General features: G+C 39.8%; 1 protein-coding gene across 1 annotated transcript in view; it reads right to left on the reverse strand.

The window, feature by feature from the left end:
- Positions 1 to 18623, reverse strand: part of CDKL3 (cyclin dependent kinase like 3) — a 66843-nt gene that overhangs the window by 21951 nt on the left and 26269 nt on the right. The window contains 1 exon segment of the mRNA XM_025387828.1: positions 1424 to 1536. Within this exon segment, the coding sequence (XP_025243613.1) occupies positions 1424 to 1536 (113 nt within the window).

Below are 18623 nucleotides of genomic sequence, written 5' to 3' on the forward strand. Positions count from 1 at the left end.
TCTGTGAAATGATAGGATTAAACCCCACCATCTAAGGTTCCTTCTGATATTAATCTCTTAACCAGAACTTCTTAAAAGACACAAAAAAGTGAGGTGTCTTAAGGCTCTAAACTATATCTTAAATCAATAATTATCCAGGTTTCACTGTTTTTAGAATTGTTCATAGTATCTTCCTCATAATCCTGTAATTACAAATTTATGCATACCTTCCCCACCACACAAAGAGCTCCTCAAGCTTCTCAGTCAGGAATAGTAAAAAATAAATCTTAGCCAGGCACGGTGGCTCACGCCTGTAATCCCAGCACTTTGGGAGGTCAAGGCGGGCAACATGGCAAAACCCTGGCTGCACTAAAAATGCAAAAATTAGCCGGGCATGATGGCACATGCCTGTAGCCCCAGCTACTTGGGAGGCTGAGGTGGGAGAATCACCTGAGCCCAGGAAGTGGAGGCTACAGTGAGCCATGCTTGCACCACTGCACTCCAGCCCAGGTGACAAAGTGAGACCTTGTCTCAAAAAAATTAAAATTTAAAATTAAAAAAACCCACAAACCTTGAAATAGCACATTCAAGGCTAACCATCATAATGTTTTGGTGGCCAAAGCAGATCATCAAATAAACTCTCATCAAATATATTCTTTTTTTTTTTTTTTCTGAGACAAAGTCTCATTCTGTTGCCTAGGCTGGAGTGTAGTGGCGTGATCTCAGCTCACTGCAACCTCTGCCTCCTGGGTTCAAGCGATTCTCATACCTCAACCTCCTGAGTAACTGGGATTACAGGCGCTTGCTACCACACCTGGCTAATTTTTTTTTTTTTTGTATTTTTAGTAGAGATGCGGTTTCACTATGTTGGTCAGGTTGGTCTCCAACTCCTGATCTCAGGTGCTCTGCCTGCCTTGGCCGTCCCAAAGTGCTGGTATTACAGGCATGAGCCACCATGCCCAGCCTTCATCAAATATGTTCTTGAATAAGTTATTTAGCTATCTGGCTGTCTATTATTGTTTTCTTTAAAAAGAAGGGTGGTTTCTGAGTAAATAATTAATTTTCTATTTCCCAGTGCTTTAAAAAAGCATCTGACTCAACTCTACTATTTGAAGTCCTTATATAGAGGTACAAATATTTGAAAAAGCCTAATTTAAAAACAACTTTTAGACAAATTAAAGTACATTCCTATTGTACTATTCTTCTTAGCATCAACAATCAACACATGGCTTAGCTATTTATATCCTAGCAAAGAAAATATTATTTGCAAAAACAGAGAATTTTCTGCCTTCTTTATCAGCCCAAGGAACCCATCTGCTGTCATCTATCAAAACAATATGCTTCCCTGTTCTTACACAGAATAGCTAAATTTGAAAATCAAGCAGAATTGATCTGGCAATATTTATTTTAGACATGTAACTCATGCTATTTCAGTAATACCTACCCACTTTCAAAACAATTTTATGGAGTAAATCCAAATCAGAGCTACTAGGAAGATAGGGATTTCCAGTGGCCATCTCAATGATCATACAGCCCAAAGCCCAGATATCCACAGGTCTGAAACAGATCAGGGAAAAACAAATCACTTTTTCATGTAGAAATATATAAATATATTCTTAAAAATATGTTTAAAGAAGGCTAAAGAAACAAGTGGTATCATTTGTAAGTTTTGTTTTGTTTTTTTCGAGACAGTCTTGCTCTGTCACCCAGGCTGGAGTGCAGCGCCGTAATCTCAGCTCACTGCAAACTCTGCCTCCCAGGTTCAAGCAATTCTCCTGCCTCAACCTCCTAAGTAGCTAGGACTACAGGCACATGCCACCATGCCCGGCTAATTTTTGTATTTTTAGTAGACACGGGGTTTCACCATGTTGGCCAGGCTGGTCTTGAACTCCTGACCTCGTGATCCACCCACCTCAGCCTCCCAAAGTGCTGGGATTACAGGCATGAGCCACCGTTCCCGGCCCATTTGTAAGTTTTTATTGTAGATCATATACCAACTTTATAAGAATTGGTAACTGCTATATTGGTGAGGCTATCAGAAAGAAATAGTCCCAAGTACTGTTCTGGGAGTGTAAACTTATATGACTTCTTTGGAGGAAAAATTGGCAAAAGCCACCAAAATTGAAATTGTATATGCTTTTGATTGTACAATTTTATTCCTAGGAATTTATCCTAAGATATACTCACATGTGTGCACAAATATAAATTACATGAGAATTTCACTGCGGCACTGTTCGTGGAAGAAAAAGATTGCAAACAACCTAAACATCCACCTATAAGGGAATGGCTAAGAAAATTTTTGTACCAACCCACAATAAAATATTATTCATCTGTTAAAAATGATGAGGTCTGGCCGGGCACGGTGGCTCACACCTGTAATCCCAGCACTTTGGGAGGCCGAGGCAGGCAGATCACAAGGTCAGGAGTTTGAGACAAGCCTGACCAACATGGAGAAACCCTGTCTCTACTAAAAATACAAAATTAGCCAGGCGTGGTGGCACATGCCTGTAATACCAGCTACTCGGGAGGCTGAGGCAGGAAAATCACTTGAACCTGGGAGGCGGAGGTTGTGGTGAGCCGAGATTGCGCCATTGCACTCTAGCCTGGACAACAAGAGCAAAACTCTGTCTCAAAAAAAAAAAAAAAGAAATTGATGAGGCAGATCTATCTATATGTGCTGAAATGGAATGATGTCCAAGATAAATTGTCAAATGAAAAAAGCAAATTCATAAAAGAAATCAAAGATCTAAATAAATGGAGAGATACTCCATGTTCATCGATAGAAGACTTAATATTGTCAAGATGTCAGTTCTTCCAAGCTTTATGTAATGAGTCAATACAATCCCTATCAAAATTCCAGTAAATTAAAAATTGATAATTATGTGAGGTAACACACATACGTAAATTAGCCAAATTTAGTCATTTTACAACGTATTTATACCTCAAAGCATCATGCTGTACACAATATATACATACAATTTAATCTGTGAATTTAAAAAAAATCCTAGGAAATAGTTTTGTAGATATTGACAATTGATTGGAAAGTTTATATAGAGAGGCAATAGACCCAGAATAGCCAACACAATTTGAAAAAGAATAAAGATCAAAACTACTTGACTTCAAGATGTTTTAAACAATAAGCAAGATAGTATGGTATTGGTGAAAGAATAGATAAATAGATCAAGGGAACAGAATAAAGAACCTAGAAATAGACTTGCACAAATATGATCAACTGATTTTTGACAAAGGAACAGAGGCAATTAAATTTTTTAAAAAAAGATAGTGTTTTCAACAAATAGTGCTGGAACATACAAAAAACTAAATCTAGACACAGATCAAACCCCTTTCACAAAAATTACCTCAAGATGGATGATAGACCTAAATATAAAATGCAAAACTGTAAAACCTCTAGACGATCACATAGGAAAAAATCTACATGACCTTAGGTAATGAGTTTTTAGATACACCACCAAAAGTATAATTCACAAAAGAAAAAATTGATAGGTAGAACTTCGTTAAAACTAAAAATTTCTGCTCCATGAGAAATACCGTTAAGCAAATGAAAAGCAAGCCACAAACTGGGAGAAAATATTTGCAAAATAATAATGAACTTGTATCCAAAATACATAAAACTCTTAAAATTCAACAATAAGAAAATAACCCAATTAAAAAATGGGCAAAATAAACAAATACACAATTCACCAAAGAAGATACACAGATGGCAAAGAGGCATATTAACAGATGCCCAATATCATATGTCATCAGATAATTGCAAATTAAAACAATAATGAGATACCACTACACACGAATGCCTAAAATCCAAAATACTGACAACATCAAATGCAGGTGAGGATGGCAAACAACAGGTACTCTCATTCACTGCTGGTTGAAACACAAAATTATACAGTCACTTTGGAGGACAATTTGACAGCTTCTTACAAAGCTAAACATAGTCTTACCATATGACCCAGCAATTGCTTTCCTTGGGATTTACCCAAATGAGTAGAACACTTCTCTCCACACAAAAACCTGGACATGAATGCTTATAACAGCTTGCTTCACAATTGCCAACACATGGAAGCAATAAAGATGTCCTTCAATAGGTGAGTGGATAAACAAACTGTGGTACATACATATAATGGAATATTATTATTATTATTATTATTATTATTATTTTTGAGACGGAGTCTCACTCTGTCACCCAGGCTGGAGGGCAGTGCCGCGATCTCGGCTCACTGCAAGCTCCGCCTCCCGCCTCATGCCATTCTCCTGCCTCAGCCTCCCAAGTAGCTGGGACTACAGGCACCCGCACCATGCCCAGCTAATTTTTTTGTATTTTTTAGTAGAGACAGGGTTTCACCATGTTAGCCAGGATGGTCTCGATCTCCTGACTTTGTGATCTGCCTGCCTTGGCCTCCCAAAGTGCTGGGATTACAAGCATAAGCCACCACGCCTGGCCTATGGAATATTATTTAGCAATAAAAGAGAAGTGAGCTGTCAAGACACCAAAAAAAAAAAAGGAGGAACCTTAAATATATATTGCTAGGTCAAAGAAGCCAGTCTGAAAAAGCTACATACTATGTGATTCCAACTATATGATATTCTGGAAAAGCCTAAAGTACAGTAACAGTAAAAAGATCAATGGCTGCCAGGAGTTTTGGGAGAAGGAGGGAAGAATGAAAATGAAGCACAGAAGATTTTTAGGACCATACAATTATTCTGTATGATACTATAATGATGGATACATGACATTATACATTTATCAAAACCCAGGAAATACAACACAGAGTAAACTCTATGGAATTTAGTTAATAATCAATATTGGTACATAATTGTAACAAATGTACCACACTAATACAAGATGTTAGTAATAGAGAAATGTGTAGAGTAGGGTGGAGGGGACATAAGGAAACTACACTTCCTGTTCAATTCTTCTGGAACCTAAAATTGGTCTAAAAATTAAAGCCTCTGAATATAAACAAATAAAAAGTGGCAGGACTTGGTGGCTCATGTCTGTGGTTCCAGCAACTTGGGAGGCTGACGCAGGAGGATCACTTGAGCCTGGGAAACCAAGGCTGCAGTGAGCCATGAGTATGCCACTGTACTCCAGCCTGTGAGACAGAATGAGACATTATCTCATAAGTAAATAAAGAAGAGTGGGGAGGGAAACCAAGATTCTATACTATGTATATAGTATGCTCCTATTTCTGTTCAAAAAGAAGAAGATGGAGAAGTATGCGTATGTATGTGTGTACACTGCTAGATAATGACCTAAGAAATAAAGGAATTAATTATAATACATACAGTTTTTCAGATCTACATTATAACCATGGATGATATAATAGTAACTTATAAACTTGCTTATTTCACAAGTTTTAATTGTTAAGTTTTAATTTAATTGTTATTTAATAACAGGTTTCGAGAGTGATTGTACAAGTTTACGTTTCCCCACCAGTGTATGTGAGTTCTAAATGCTCCACTTACATTGGTATTTACTGTCTTTTTTTCAATTTAAACATTCTGGTACCACCTTGTGATATAAGTTTGCATCTTTCTGATGACTAATAAAAGTATGAGCTTTCATATTTTAAAAAAAACAAGTTTTAACTCTCAAGCTTTAAGTTACTTATTATTATTACTATTTTTAATTTTTTTTTTTTTTTTTTTTTTGAGATGGAGTCTCGCTCTGTTACCCAGGCTGGAGTGCAGTGGTGTGATCTCGGCTTACTGCCCTTCTCCTGCCTCAGCCTCCCAAGTAGCTGGGACTACAGGCACCCGCCACCATGCCCGGCTATTTTTTTGTATTTTTAGTAGAGACAGGGTTTCACCGTGTTAGCCAGGTTGGTCTCGATCTCCTGACCTCATGATCCGCCCGCCTCGGCCTCCCAAAGTGCTGGGATTACAGGCGTGAGCCACCGCGCCCAGCCAAAGTTAATTATTTTTAAGTACTCTCTCCACAGAATGCAATTTCTATGCACCTCCTCCACTACTAAAAGAGACACTAAAAACATTCCTACACAAAGCAGTTCGCTTTTCCCCAGCTTGACCTGAAATTTCACAGTACAGTTTAGTAAGCTAAGCCATTATCTGCAGAAATTTAAAGCATTATCTAGGCAGGCCTTTCAAAGAGCAATAGAAGACAGACCATGTCTAGTTAATTATCATTGCAGCAGTAATCTTAAAGGGATTTTCTGAAATATGAGCAAGTCCTAGTTAGCTGTAGAGAAAACTTCTCCCCTTCACTTCAACTACAACATCTTGCAGAAAAAGAGCTGTCCAGTAGAAAAAACGAAAACAAAATTAACCTACTAAGGAAAGTAAAGATATTAGACTCAAGCCTTGATCAAGAAAAGTAGATCCAAAAAAGCTTAGGTTTAACATGCAGGGGTAAGGGAGGATTAAAAAAACAAACAAACAGGGATATGAACTTCTAGCATGACAGAGTGAAGAGATCAGCTGACCTACTCTCTTACTAGTTTATCATTGAAACTAGTATTTTTTTTTCTTTAAGATGGAGTTTCATTCTTGTTGCCCAGGCTGGAGTGCAATGGCGCAGCCTCAGCTCACTGCAACCTCCGCCTCCTGGGTTCAAGCGATTCTCCTGTCTCAGAATTATTTTTTTAAATACAAATACTTAAAGGATATGTATATATATACATAGTCCTTGTAGTCCTGAGGCTAAGCATAAAATGAAGATTTATTTATCCCCTAGAAACTATGCACTTCAGTATAAGAAAGATGAGTCTGTGTACTTGAACCAAGACAACTTTTTCCTTCCCCACTCTCTGCCTGGTGAGGCAAAGACACCACTCTAGGGCTCCCTCTTCCTTCAGCTCCCAGTTGAAGAGCTTTCTTCCCAGGAGAAGTGGAACTTCACCATTTCTCATCATTCTCCCAGCTGCCTGTTGCTGAGGCTAAGTTCTGGGTGATTAGTGTCAAGAGGAGGGAGACACTCCTCCAACCAGCCCCTGTTCATGGAACAATGGTTCTACCTTGAATGCAGTGCAGAGAATACTGGGGCCCAAATTGCACTTGCTCCACTCATAAGGCAGAGGTTTCATGCCAGGAAAAGCAAGCTGAAGGGACCTCAGGTTGCTGCTCTCCATATCTCACTAAGTAGCCAGCTCTTAAGAGCAGCAATATTAACTTAGAGAGAAAATTACCATGAATTCAACCCAGATCCAGAAACTGGGCTCAGAGATTTTGCCTGGGGGAAGAAGCAAGCCATAAATTAGATGGCTCCTAATCTCTTTCAAAGGAACTGACATCATTTGCAACAGAGTATAGAGAAGTTCCAACTGAAAGGTGTTCTCAACAATAGTACTGAATGTGGTAAAAGACAACTGGGTGGAGATTCATCAATTTAATGAAGCTACAGTCTAGAGTATAGGCCAGCTAGCTTGTGGGAAAGAACCATGGAATAACACAGATGCTTTCCTGGGGTCAGGACAAATATTAAATATTGAGCACAGAAACTACTCCTTCAAAGGACCCACAATTTGATTGGAACAGTTTGTAGAGCTATTTAAGTCCCAGGGCAATGTTTAAAATAATAGAGCAATAAGCTATCAGTGAGTGGAGTTTAACAGCTAGGAGTAGCCAGGGAAAGAAAGGAAGATAACCCTACCAATACCACTGTCATCTCAGAGTGACTGTGGGCCTACCCAAAACCATGCCTCCCTGAGGAGCAACTAAAAAGGTTTAATACTGTGTGTGGGGGTGGGGGGTTGGGAGTATTGGCTCCATGAAAATAATTCAGCCAGTCTCCATGATACAAACAAGCAAAAAACAGTAACAAGTCTCAGAAGGAGGGGTTCCATACCCAGAGTTCCCACAATATGTTATCTAAAATGTTCAAGTTCCAACAAAAATTATACAGCATGCAAAGGAATCTATGAGATATGACCCGTACACCAGAAAAAAAGCAGGCAACCCAAACTGCCTATAAGAGTAACTACACGTTGGATTTGGCAGAAAAGTATTTCAAAATAACAGTCATGAATATGTTCACAGAACTAAAGGAAAGCATGATTAAAGAAGTAAAGAAAGGTATAATGACAGTGTCACATCAAATATTAATAGAGAATATCAATCAAGAGATATAAATTACATATATGTATAAAGAAGAACCAAGTGGAAACTCTGGAGTTGAAAAGTACAATAACTGAAATTTTAAAATTCACTAGAGGAAATCAACAGTAGATTTAAACAGGCAGAAAAATTAATTCATGAACTTGAAGACAAGACCAATAGAAATTATGTAAGCTGAAGGATAGAAAGTAAAAGGAATGAAAAAAATAACAGAGCCTTAGAGAAATGTGAAACACCAAAATATGTATACTGGGAATACAAAAATGAGTGGAGAGAATAGAAAAATATTTTATAAAATAATGGAGGAGGCCAGGTGTGGTGGCTCACGCCTGTAATCCCAGCACTTTGGGAGGCCAAGATGGGTGGATCACGAGGTCAGGAGATTGAGACCATCCTGGCTAACACGGTGAAACCCCGTCTCTACTAAAAATACAAAAAAATTAGCTGGTGTAGTGGCGGGCGCCTATAGTCCCAGCTACTCGGGAGGCTGAGGCAGGAGAATGGCATGAACCTGGGAGGTGGAGCTTGCAGTGAGCTGAGGTCATGCCACTGCACTCCAGCCTGGGCGACAGAGCGAGACTACATCTCAAAAAAAAAAGGAGGAAAACTGCCCACAATTATTGCAGAACAATAACCCACAAATACGGGAAGCTCAACAAACTCCAAGAACAAAAAGCACAAAGAGATCCACAAACACACACATCATACAAGACAAAAATCTTGAAAGCAGCATGAGAAAAACAAATCATCACTTACAAGAGAACTTTGGTAAGATTAACAACAGACTTTTCAATAGAAACAATTGAGACCAGTAGATAGTGGTACAATTCAAAGTGCTCAAAAAAGACCTCTCAACAAAAACGCCTATATCTAGTAAAGATATCTTTCAAAAATGAAGGTGAAAGTAAGACTTTCCAAAATGAACAAAAACTGAGAGAATCTGTTGCTAACCAATCCACTTCACAAGAAATACTGAAGGAAGTTCTTAAGACTGAAAGCAAGTGACCCCAGATGGTAATTCAAATCCACAGGAAGGCCAGGTACAGTTTCTCATACCTGCAATCCCAGCACAGTTGAGGGCTGAGGTGGGAAGACTGCTTGAGGCCAGGAGTTTGAGACCAGCCTAGGCAATATAGTGAGACTTTGTCTCTACAAAAAAATAAATTAGCTGGGTGTGGTGGCACATGCCTATAGTCCCAGCTATTTGGGAGGCTGAAGCAGGAGGATTGATTGAGCCCAGAAGGTTGAGGCTGCAGTGAGTCACAATCACCCCACTGTACTCTAGCCTGGGTGACAGAGTGAGATCCTGTCTCAAAAAAATAAAAAATTCACATGAAAAAACAAAGAGCACTGGTAAAGGTAATTATGTAATTATAAAAGGCAATATAAATGCATACTTTTCTCTTTTCTTCTGTTAATTTTAAAAAGCAATTATATGACAGGACTTCAAAAAGTTCATGATAATGGAATTAAAAGATAAAAATTAAAATATAAGCTTCATTCTCATTAGCCGGGCATGATAGCATGTGCCTGTAATCCCAGCTATTTGGGAGGCTAAGGCAGGAGAATTGCTTGAGCCTGGGAGGTAGAGGTTGCAGTGAGGTGAGATCGCACCACTGCACTCCAGTCTGGGCAACAGAGTGAGACCCTGTCTCATAAAAAAAAATTAATAATAATAATAATGATACCCTAAGAAAAAATAAAAATATAAACTTTGTTCTCAGTGTGAGATCCATAAGGTTCAAGATATTTTTGTAAGCAGTGATACCAGCCATTTAGTATGTCCCTAAAGAACTGAGTGTCTTGGGAATTTAACCTCATCAATGTAGTCCTTTTTACATTATTAACTGAAGAAAAATGGGTGCCCTTTATAGATTTTTTAAGATTAGGAGAAAAAAAAAGAATCAGGAGGAACTAAATCAGGACTTTAAGGTAGATGCCTAATAATTTCCCACCAAAATGTTTATAAAATTGCCCTTGGGGGCCAGGCGCGGTGGCTCAAGCCTGTAATCCCAGCACTTTGGGAGGCCGAGACGGGCGGATCACGAGGTCAGGAGATCGAGACCATCCTGGCTAACATGGTGAAACCCCGTCTCTACTAAAAAAAATACAAAAAACTAGCCGGGCGAGGTGGCGGGCGCCTGTAGTCCCAGCTACTCGGGAGGCTGAGGCAGGAGAATGGCATGAACCCGGGAGGTGGAGCTTGCAGTGAGCTGAGATCTGGCCACTGCACTCCAGCCTGGGCGACAGAGCGAGACTCCGTCTCAAAAAAAAAAAAAAAAAAAAATGCCCTTGTTTGATGAGAGGAATGAGCTGGAGCATGGTCATGGTGGAGAAGGTACTTCTGGTGAAGCTTTCTCAGACGTTTATTTTGCTAAAGCTTTGGCTAACTTTCAGCCAGGTGCAGTGGCTTATGCCTGTAATCCCAGCACTTTGGTAGATCAAGGCAGGCAAAGTGCTTGAGCTCAGGAGTTCGAGACCAACCTGGACAACATTGTGAAACCCCATCTCTACAAAAAATACAAAATGTAGCTGAGCATAGTGGCACATACCTGTAGTCCCAGCTACTTGGGAGGCTGAGGTGGGAGGATCGCTTGAGCCCAGGAAACAGAGGCTGCAGTGAGCCAAGTTCCCACAACTGCACTCCAGTTTTGGTGACAGAGCCAGACTCTGTCTGAAAGAGAGAAAAAAAAAAAAAAGCTTTGGCTAACTTTCTCAAAACGCTTTCACAAGAAGCAGATATTATCATTCTCTGGCCATCCAGAAAGTCAACAAGCAAAATGCCTTGAGCATCCCCAAAAAAATGTTGCCATGACCTTTCGTCTTGACCAGTCTCTTGCTTTGACCAGCCCACTTCCACCTCTTGGTAGCCAGTGCTTTGTCTTCAGGATGATATTAGTAAAGCCAGGTTTCATCATCTGTTACAATTTTTCAAAGAAATGCTTCAGGATCTTGATGCCACCTGTTTAAAACTTCCATTGAAAGTTCTGCTATTGTCTGCAGCTGATCTGGGTGCAATGGTTTTGGCATCCATCAAGTGGAAAGTTTGCTCAATTTTAATTTTGCTGTCATAATTGTGTAAGCTGAACCAACTGAGATGACTATACTGTTGACTATTGTTTCTACTATTAATCATCCTTCAATTAGGGCAATAATCCCCTTCAATTATGGCATGAACAAGAGAAATGTTTTCCTCACAAATTGATGTGAGTGGTCTGCTGCTGCAGGATTCATTTTTAACATCATTTCCTCCTTTCTTTCTTTTTTTAATTTCATTTATTTTTTTAATTACTATACTTTAAGTTCTAGGGTATATGAGCACAACATGCAGGTTTGTTACATAGGTATACGTGTGCCATGCTGGTTTGCTGTACCCATCAACTCATCATTTACATTAGGCATTTCTCCTAATGCTATCCCTCCCCCAGCCCCCAACAGGCCCCAGTGTGTGATGTTCCCCTCCCTGTGTCCATGTGTTCTCATTGTTCAACTCCCACTTATGAGAACATGCGGTATTTGGTTTTCTGTCCTTGTGATAGTTTGCTGAGAATGATGGTTTCCAGCTTCATTCATGTCCCTGCAAAGGACATGAACTCATCCTTTTTTTTTATCACTGCATAGTATTTCATGGTGTATATATGCCACATTTTCTTTATCCAGTCTATTATTGATGGACATTTGGGTTGGTTCCAAGTCTTTGCTATTGTGAATAGTGCCGCAATAAACATGTTTGTGTATGTGTCTTTATAGTAACGTGATTTAATCCCTTGGGTATATACCCAGTAATGGGATTGCTGGGTCAAATGGTATTTCTAGTTCTCAATTCTTGAGGAATTGCCACACTGTCTTCTACAAACGTTGAACTAATTTACACTATCAGTGTAAAAGCGTTCCAAAGCGTTCCTATTTCTCCACATCCTCTCCAGCATCTGTTGTTTCCTGACTTTTTAATGATCGCCATTCTAACTGGCATGAGATGGTATCTCATTGTGGTTTTGATTTGCATTTCTCTGATGACCAGTGATGATGAGCATTTTTAAATATGTCTGTTGGCTGCATAAATGTCTTCTTTTGAGAAGTGTCTGTTCATATCCTTTGCCCACTTTTTGATGTGGTTGTTTTTTTCTTGTAAATTTGTTTAAGTTCTTTGTAGATTCTGAATATTAGCCCTTTGTCAGATGGACAGATTGCAAACATTTTCTCCCATTCTGTAGGTTGCCTGCTTTACTCTGATGATAGATTCTTTTGCTGTGCAGAAGCTCTTTAGTTTAATTAGATCCCATTTGTCTATTTTGGCTTTTGTTGCTATTGCTTTTGGTGTTTTAGTCATTAAGTCTTTGCCCATGACTATGTCCTGAATGATATTGACTACATTTTCTTTTGGGGTTTTTATGGTTTTAGGTCTTACATTTAAGTCTTTAATCTATCTTGAGTTAATTTTTGTGTAAGGTGAAAGGAAGGGATCCAGTTTCAGCTTTCTACATATGGCTAGCCAGTTTTCCCAGCACCATTTATTAAATAGGGAATCCTTTCCCCATTGCTTGTTTTTATCAGGTTTGTCAAAGATCAGATGGTTGTAGATGTGTGGTGTTATTTCTTAGGCCTCTGTTCTGTTCTATTGGTCTACATCTCTGTTTTGGTACCAGTACCATGCTGTTTTGGTTACTGTAGCCTTGTAGTATAGTTTGAAGTCAGGTAGTGTGATGCCTCCAGCTTTGTTCTTTTGGCTTAGAATTGTCTTGGCTATGTGGGCTCTTTTTTGGTTCCATATGAACTTTTAAAGTAGTTTTTTTCCAATTCTGTGAAGAAAGCCAGTGGTAGTTTTTTGGGGATGGCACTGAATCTATAAATTACCTTGGCCAGTATGGCATTTTCACGATATTGATTCTTCCTATCCATAAGCATGGAATGTTCTTCCATTTGTTTGTGTCCTCTCTTATTTCCTTGAGCAGTGGTTTATAGTTCTCTTTGAAGAGGTCCTTCATATCTCTTGTTGTTTTTTTTTTGGGTTTTTTTTTTTTTTTTTTTTTTTTTTTTTTTTTGAGACGGAGTCTGGCTCTGTCGCCCAGGCTGGAGTGCAGTGGCCGAATCTCAGCTCACTGCAAGCTCCGCCTCCCGGGTTTATGCGATTCTCCTGCCTCAGCCTCCCGAGTAGCTGGGACTACAGGCGCCCGCCACCTCGCCCGGCTAGTTTTTTTGTATTTTTTAGTAGAGACGGGGTTTCACCATGTTCGCCAGGATGGTCTCAATCTCCTGACCTCGTGATCCGCCCGTCTCGGCCTCCCAAAGTGCTGGGATTACAGGCTTGAGCCACCGCGCCCGGCCCATATCCCTTGTAAGTTGGATTCCTAGGTATTTTATTCTGCTTGTAGTAATTGTGAATGGGAGTTCACTCATGATTTGGCTCTGTTTGTCTGTTCTTGGTGTATAGAAATGCTTGTGATTTTTGCATATTGATTTTGTATCCTGAGTCTTTGCTGAAGTTGCTTATTAGCTTAAGGAGATCCTGGGCTGAGATGATGGGGTTTTCTAAATATACAATCATGTCATTTGCAAATAAAGACAATTTGACTCCCTCTTTTCCTAATTGAATACCCTTTATTTCTTTCTCCTGCCTGATTGCCCTGGCCAGAACTTCCAATACTGTGTTGAACAGGAGTTGTGAGAGAGTACATCCTTGTCTTGCACCGGTTTTCAAAAGGAATGCTTCCAGTTTTTGCCCATTCAGTATGATATTGGCTGTGGGTTTGTCATCAATAGCTCTTATTATTTTGAGATACATTCCATCAATACCTAGTTTATTGAGAGTTTTTAGCATGAAAGGCTGTTGAATTTTGTCGAAGACCTTTTCTGCATCTACTGAGATAATCGTGGTTTTTGTCGTTAGTTCTGTTTATGTGATGGATATATTTATTGATTTGCGTATGTTGAACCAGCCTTGCCTCCCAGGGATGAAGCAGAGTTGATTGTGGTGGATAAGCTTTTTGACGTGCTGCTGGATTCAGTTTGCCAGTATTTTATTGGGGATTTTTGCATCAATGTTCATCATTGATACTGGCCTAAAATTCTGTTTTGTTGTGTCTCTGCCAGGCTTTCATATCATGATGATGCTGGCCTCATAAAATGAGTTAGGGAGGATTCCCTCTTTTTCTATTGATTGGAATAGTTTCAGAAGGAGTGATACTAGCTCCTCTTCCTACCTCTGGTAGAATCTGGCTGTGAATCCATCTGGTCCTGGACTTTTTTGGCTGGTAGGCTATTAATTATTGCCTCAATTTCAGAACCTGTTATTGGTCTATTCAGAGATTCAATTTCTTCCTGGTTTAGTCTTGGGTGAGTGTATGTGTCCAGGAATTTATCCATTTCTTCTACATTTTCTAGTTTATTTGCTTAGAGGTGTTTGTAGTATTCTCTGATGGTAGTTTGTATTTCTGTGGGATTGGTGGTGATATCTTCTTTATCACTTTTTATTGCATCTATTTGATTCTTCTCTCTTTTCTTCTTTATTAATCTTGCTAGCAGTTTATCTATTTTGTTCAGCTTTTCAAAAAACCAGCTCCTGGATTCACTGATTTTTTTGAAGAGCTTTTTGTGTCTCTGTCTCCTTCAGTTCTGCTCTGATCTTAGTTATTTCTTGCCTTCTGCTAGCTTTTGAACTTGTTTGCTCTTGTTTCTCTAGTTCTTTTAACTGTGATGTTAGGGTGTCGATTTTAGATCTTTCCTGTTTTCTCTTGTGGGCACTCAGTGCTATAAATTTCCCTCTATACACTGCTTCTGCTGTGTACCAGAGATTCTGGGGTGTTGTGCCTTTGTTCTCATTGTTTTCAAAAAACATCTTTATTTCTGCCTTCATTTCGTTATTTACCCAGTAGTCATTCGGGAGCAGGTTGTTCAGTTTCCATATAGTTGTGCAGTTTTCAGTGAGTTTCTTAATCCTGAGTTCTAATTTGATTACACTGTGGTCTGAGAGACAGTTTGTTATGATTTCTGTTCTTTTACATTTGCTGAGGAGTGTTTTACTTCCAATTATGTGGTCAAGTTTAGAATAAATGTGATGTGGTGCTGAGAAGAATGTATATTCTGTTGATTTGGGGTGAAGAGTTCTGTAGATGTCTATTAGGTCTGCTTAGTCCAGAGCTGAGTTCAAGTCCTGGATATCCTTGTTAATTTTCTGTCTTGTTGGTCTGTCTGATATTGACAGTGGGGTGTTAAAGTCTCCTATTATTATTGTGTGTGAGTCTAAGTCTCTTTGCAGGTCTCTAAGAACTTGCTTTAAGAATCTGGGTGGTCTTGTATTGGGTGCATATATATTTAGGATAGTTAGCTCTTCTTGTTGAATTGATCCCTTTACTATTATGGAATGGCCTTCTTTGTCTCTTTTGATCCTTGTTAGTTTAAAGTCTGTTTTATCAGAGACCAGGATTTCAACCCCTACTTTTTTTTTGCTTTCCATTTGCTTGGTAGATCTTCCTCCATCCTGTTATTTTGAGCCTATATTTGTCTTTGCACGTGAGATGGGTCCCCTGAATACAGCACAGTGATGGGTCTTGACTTTTTACCCAATTTGCCAGTCTGTGCTTTTTAATTGGGGGCATTTAGCCTATTTACATTTAAGGTTAATGTTATATGTGAATTTGATCCTGTCATTATGATGCTAGCTGGTTATTTCACCTGTTAATTGATGCAGTTTCTTCACAGCATTGATGGTCTTTACAATTTGGCATGTTTTTGCAGTGGCTAGTACCGGTTGTTCCTTTACATGTTTAGTGCTTCCTTCAGGAGCTCTTGTAAGGCAGGCCTGGTGGTGACAAAATCTCTCAGCATTTGTTTGTCTGTAAAGGATTTTATTTCTCCTTCACTTACGAAGCTTAGTTTGGCTTGATACGAAATTCTGAGTTGAAAATTCTTTTCTCTAAGAATGTTGAATATTGGCCACCACTCTCTTCTGGCTTGTAGGGTTTCTGCCGAGAGATGCACTGTTAGTCTGATAGGCTTCCCTTTGTGGGTAACCCGACCTTTCTCTCTGGCTGCCCTTAACATTTTTTCCTTCATTTCAACATTGGTGAATCTGACAATTATGTGTCTTGGGGTTGCTCTTCGCAAGGAGTATCTTTGTGGTGTTCTCTGTATTTCCAAATTTGAATGTTGGCCTGCCTTGCTAGATTGGGGAAGTTCTCCTGGATAATATCCTGAAGAGTGTTTTCTAACTTGGTTCCATTCTCCCTGTCACTTTCAGGTACACCAATCAAACGTAGATTTGGTCTTTTCACATAGTCCCATATTTCTTGGAGGCTTTGTTCATTTCTTTTCACTCTTTTTTCTCTAATCTTGTCTCCTCACTTTATTTCATTAATTTGATCTTCAATCACTGATATCCTTTCTTCCACTTGATCAAATCAGCTACTGAAGCTTGTGTATGCTTCATGAAGTTCGCGTACTGTGGTTTTCAGCTCCATCAGGTCATTTAAGCTCTTCTCTATACTGGTTATTCTAGTTAGCCATTCGTCTAACCTTTTTTCAAGGTTTTTAGCTTCCTTGTGATGGGTTAGATCATGCTCCTTTAGCTCAGAGAAGTTTGTTATTACTGCCCTTCTGAAGCCTACTTCTGTCAACTTGTCAAACTCATTCTCCGTATAGTTTTGTTCCCTTGCTGGCGAGGAGTTGTGTTCCTTTGGAGGAGAAGAGGCATTCTGGTTTTTGGAATTTTCAGCCTTTCTGCTCTGGTTTCTCCCCATCTTTGTGGTTTTATCTACCTTTGGTCTTTGATGTTGGTGACCTATGGACGGGGTTTTGGTGTGGATGTCATTTTTGTTGATGTTGATGCTTTTCCTTTCTGTTTGTTAGTTTTCCTTCTAACAGACAGGCCCCTCAGCTGCAGGTCTGTTGGAGTTTGCTGGAGGTCCACTCCAGACCCTATTTGCCTGGGTATCACCAGTGGAGGCTGCAGAACAGCAAATATTGCTGCCTGATCCTTCCTCTGGAAGCTTCGTCCCAGAGGGGCACCTGCCTGTATGAAGTGTCTGTCGGCCCCTACTGGGAGGTGACACCCAGTCAGGCTACACGGGGGTCAGGGACCCACTTGAGGAGGCAGTCTGTCCGTTACTGGAGCTCAAATGCTATGCTGGGAGAACCACTGCTCTTTTCAGAGCTGTCAGACAGGGATGTTTAAGTCTGCAGAAGCTGTCTGCTGCCTTTTGTTCAGATATGCCCTGCCCCTGGGGGTGGAATCTAGAGAGGCAGTAGGCCTTGGTGAGCAGTGATGCACTCTGCCCAGTTCGAATTTCCCTGCGCTTTGTTTACACTGTGAGCACAGAACCTTCTACTCAAGCCTCAGAAATGGTGGACGCCCCTCCCCCTACCAAGCTCCAGTGTCCCAGGTCGATCTCAGACGGTTGTACTAGCAGCAAGCAAGGCTCCATGGCCATGGGACCTGCCAAGCTAGGCCCAGGAGGGAATCTCCTGGTCTGCCAGTTGCAAAGACCATGTGGAAAGCACAGTATTTGGGTAGGAGTGTACTGTTCCTCCAGGTACAGTCACTCATGGCTTCCCTTAGCTAGGAAAGGGAAATCCCCCGACCCCTTGCGCTTCCTGGGTGAGGCAATGCCCCTCCCTGCTTTGGCTCGCCCTCAGTGGGCTGCACCCACTGTCCAACCAGTCCCAGTGAGATGAACCAGGTACCTCAGTTGGAAATGTAGAAATCACCTGTCTTCTGCATCTATCTTGTTGGGAGCTGTAGACCGGAGCTACTCCTATTTAGTCATCTTAGTGTTTTCTCGCCATTTCCTCCTTTCTTAAAACAAGTTATCCATTTATAAGCTGCTGGTTTCTTTGGGGTATTGTCTCCAAAAACTTTCCATAAAGCCAAGCCTGTAATCCCAGCACTTTGGGAGGCTGATGCAGGAGGATTGCTTGAGCCCAGGAGTTTGAGACTAGCTTTGCCAACACTGCAAGACCTTGTTTCTATATTAAAATTATAAAATATTAAAAATTGGAAAAAAGAGAACTTTTCATAAAGCATCAATGCTTTCACCATTCTGCCACTCAAGCTTCATCATAAATTTAATGCTTGTTCTTACTTCAATTTTAGCAGAATTCATATTGTTTTGATAGAGGCTCTTTTCCAACTGATGTATTATCCTTCTTAACGCCTCAAACTAGATCCTATCCAGACATGTTATAACAAGTTAGTGTGAGTTTATTTTGGTGCAAAAAAAAGTTAAAGCCATGCATAGTTTTTTCATAATATGTATTTCCATGAACTTTTTGAAGGCACTTCGTACCAAATAATATGCAAGCCATTAGAGCTACCTCTACCTAGGGAAAAAATAACATGCATGCAATACATTGTCGGCCCTATAACATTACAAATGTAATACGTGTAACATATTTGCCAATGACATCAAAAAGGAAGTGAGACGAAGCAAAACTGTATTGAGTTTGAGAGAAATGACTATAAAGAAAAAGTAATAACGGTTCATAACATTATTAGATGTAATATGTACAACAAATATACCACACAAAGATGGAAAAGGGAATAGAACGACATAAGAATA

The sequence above is a fragment of the Theropithecus gelada genome, chromosome 6 (genome assembly GCF_003255815.1).
Source record: "Theropithecus gelada isolate Dixy chromosome 6, Tgel_1.0, whole genome shotgun sequence".
NCBI lineage: Eukaryota > Metazoa > Chordata > Mammalia > Primates > Cercopithecidae > Theropithecus > Theropithecus gelada.